Source organism: Arachis stenosperma, chromosome 8 (assembly GCF_014773155.1).
Source record: "Arachis stenosperma cultivar V10309 chromosome 8, arast.V10309.gnm1.PFL2, whole genome shotgun sequence".
Lineage (NCBI taxonomy): Eukaryota > Viridiplantae > Streptophyta > Magnoliopsida > Fabales > Fabaceae > Arachis > Arachis stenosperma.
In genome coordinates, this window is record NC_080384.1 from 36,889,210 (window position 1) to 36,891,906 (window position 2,697).

The 2,697-nt window shown below is 34.4% G+C and overlaps 1 protein-coding gene across 1 annotated transcript; it reads left to right on the top strand.

Moving 5' to 3' along the window:
* Positions 1-201: 201 nt before the first annotated feature.
* On the top strand, positions 202-1,518 carry LOC130945912 (AT-rich interactive domain-containing protein 1-like). Its single transcript, XM_057874602.1, has one exon. The coding sequence runs from the start codon at positions 202-204 to the stop codon at positions 1,516-1,518; it is 1,317 nt and encodes a 438-aa protein (XP_057730585.1).
* The last annotated feature ends 1,179 nt before the right edge of the window (positions 1,519-2,697 follow it).

Sequence of the window (2,697 nt, forward strand, 5' to 3'; positions counted from 1 at the left end):
ATTTTTATATAATAGAATAGATTATCTTATCTTATTTTTATCTTATTTTTATTTGTTTTTATATCATCTTTATTTATTTTTATTTTTCATAAGTCAATACTCTATATATATTTAGTTTTACCTTTATAATTCAATTCAATTCAATCAATAATCAATAAAATTTTTTCATTTTTTCTTTTTCTATTCTTTCGTAATTTTATCATGGTCGAGAGTGTGTGCGCCTTACTAGATGAAAGAAAGTTGTGTAGAACTCGTAGAGTTAGGTGCTTGAATCCAGAGCTCAGTGGTTCCAAAAAAATTGTTGATTTGAACTCACTGGACCGGACGACAAATGTGGCTAGTGTTGGAAACTTATGCAGCCGTAATTATGCAATGGATAGACTCAACCATTTAAATGGAAGTAAAACATCAATAGCGGATATATCTGATGCAGTAAACAGCATGACTAGAGTTTCGGATGGTGGCAAGAGGTGTGATAGTGGCGATGAAGATAGTGTTAATAAGGAGAGCTCTAGTCGAAAGAGGAAGAGAGAGTCTATGTCAGAAATGCTGCACTGGATTCTTGATAGGGCTGAGAATCCTTGTGATCCTGCAATGGGTTCAATGCCCGAAAAGTCAAAGTGGAAGTCATATGGTAGTGAAGAGATCTGGAAGCAGGCTTTGTTGTTCCGGGAAGCTGTATTTCTGAAAAGTGATCACCATCGTTGGCAGGGTCAAAGGATGCATCCTTGCATGTATGATGATCAGGTCGGGGCAAACTACAATCTTAGGGAGAGATTGAAAACGGACAAGAAATCAACATCTGGTGATGGCTCTTCACATGCTGGAGGAACAGAGGGAAGTTCCGGTAGAAGTCCAACTCCTCGTTCTAGTGCTGAGAAATGGTCACTTGATGAACCTGCCACCGTGCCCATTCCTATTGGCCCGGCCCATCAAGCTGAAGTTCCTGAATGGACTGGCATGGCTGTTGAGAGTGATTCAAAATGGTTTGGAAACCAAATATGGCCAGCAGCAAAGGTAAATACCAATCTTATCGAAAGGGATCCCATTGGAGTTGGAAGAAAAGATTCATGTGGCTGCCAATTTCAAGGTTCTGTTGAGTGTATCCAATTTCATGTTGCTCAGAAAAGGGCTAAACTTAAGCTAGAATTGGGTGATGCATTTTACATGTGGAATTTACACAAGACAGGGGAAGATGTTAGGGGATTGTGGACCAAACACGAAGAGAAGAAGTTTAAGGATGTGGTGAAAGCAAACCCTCTTTCACATGAGACATGTTTTTGGAAACAAATTTTCAAATCGTTTCCTACAAAGAGCAGGGAAGATTTAGTGAGTTACTACTTCAATGTCTTCCTCTTGCAGCGAAGGGGATACCAGGATCGGGATACTCCAAATGACATCAACAGCGATGATGATGAAGCAGAATATAGACCATTGAAGAATTCTTTCGGACATAACACAGATAACCCTCGCACTACCTTATTATCGCCTAAGAAGCCTAAGACAAAGGGAAGATAGCAAGTTACTGAAGTCACAAGCTTCCTTGAGAAGAGAGTTTGGCCATTTGTGCTTCTTCGTGGCAGTAATCTTCCATGTCAATTGATCTCTTCTCCTTGCTTGGAATATCAAATCATTTTTGCACATCTTTACTGCAGCAATTTTCAGAACCAATCTTTATCTCATTGCTTACGATGTGAAATCATTGATTTCTGCGTCTTAGCTGCAGAATTTTCGGTGTCGATGGTTTGTTGTCACCTTGCTTTCTTGGTGTACAAGATTGGGATTCAATTGATTGGTTTGGTTTTGGTGTAGGGTCTCTACGAAATGATATCTGGTGGTGGAAGCAACAAACTAAAATATTTGAACAGCTAGAATTCGGAGTTTTTCTTTTGGGCAAAAACTCACCCGCAGTCCACTTCACATGAAGTTATTTTTGAATAATTGACATGTGTTACTATTTGATTTAAAAAAGTCAATTTATTTTATACAAATGATTTAATTAAAAAATTAATTTAAATGATTTTCTTTTTTCTTCGTTTTCTTTTCATCATCTTTTATTGCGGCTGTTGTTACTGTATTTTTTCTTTTGCTCCTTTTTTTTAATAATTTTGCATTATTGATTTTTCTTTATTTTTTTATTTTATTTTTTTTAAAAGAGTGAAACAAAAAGAATTATGAAAAAATAAAATAATAAAAAGATGAAGAAGAAGCAGCAGAATAGGAGGAGGATGAAGAGAAAAAATTTTGAATTATACAAACTTATCATAATAAAAATACACCGAAATTTCTTAATAAATACACATAAATTTTTAGTTTTACACCGAAACTTTGCTACAAAAGCACAAAAATATCTTCTTTAATGTTACATTTTTTTTCTTCTTTTTTTTTTCTTGTTTCTTTCTTTCTTTTAGTTGAATGAATGTAGGTTCATCCTCTTCCTAGTAATTTTGCAGTATTACGTATTTTTTCTTCTTCTTTGTTTGATTTTTTTATTCTTGTTAAAAGAGTAAAATAATAAGAAACTTGAGAAGGTAAAACAAGAAGGAAAAGATAAATAAGAAAAAAAAAGAAGATGATAATGAAGAAGAAGAAGAAGAATAGTTTAGAATTATGTAGAGTTTATCAGAATAAAAATGCATCGAAATTTATTAACAAATACGCATAAATTTTTTAGTTTTTACACCAAAACTTTGCTAC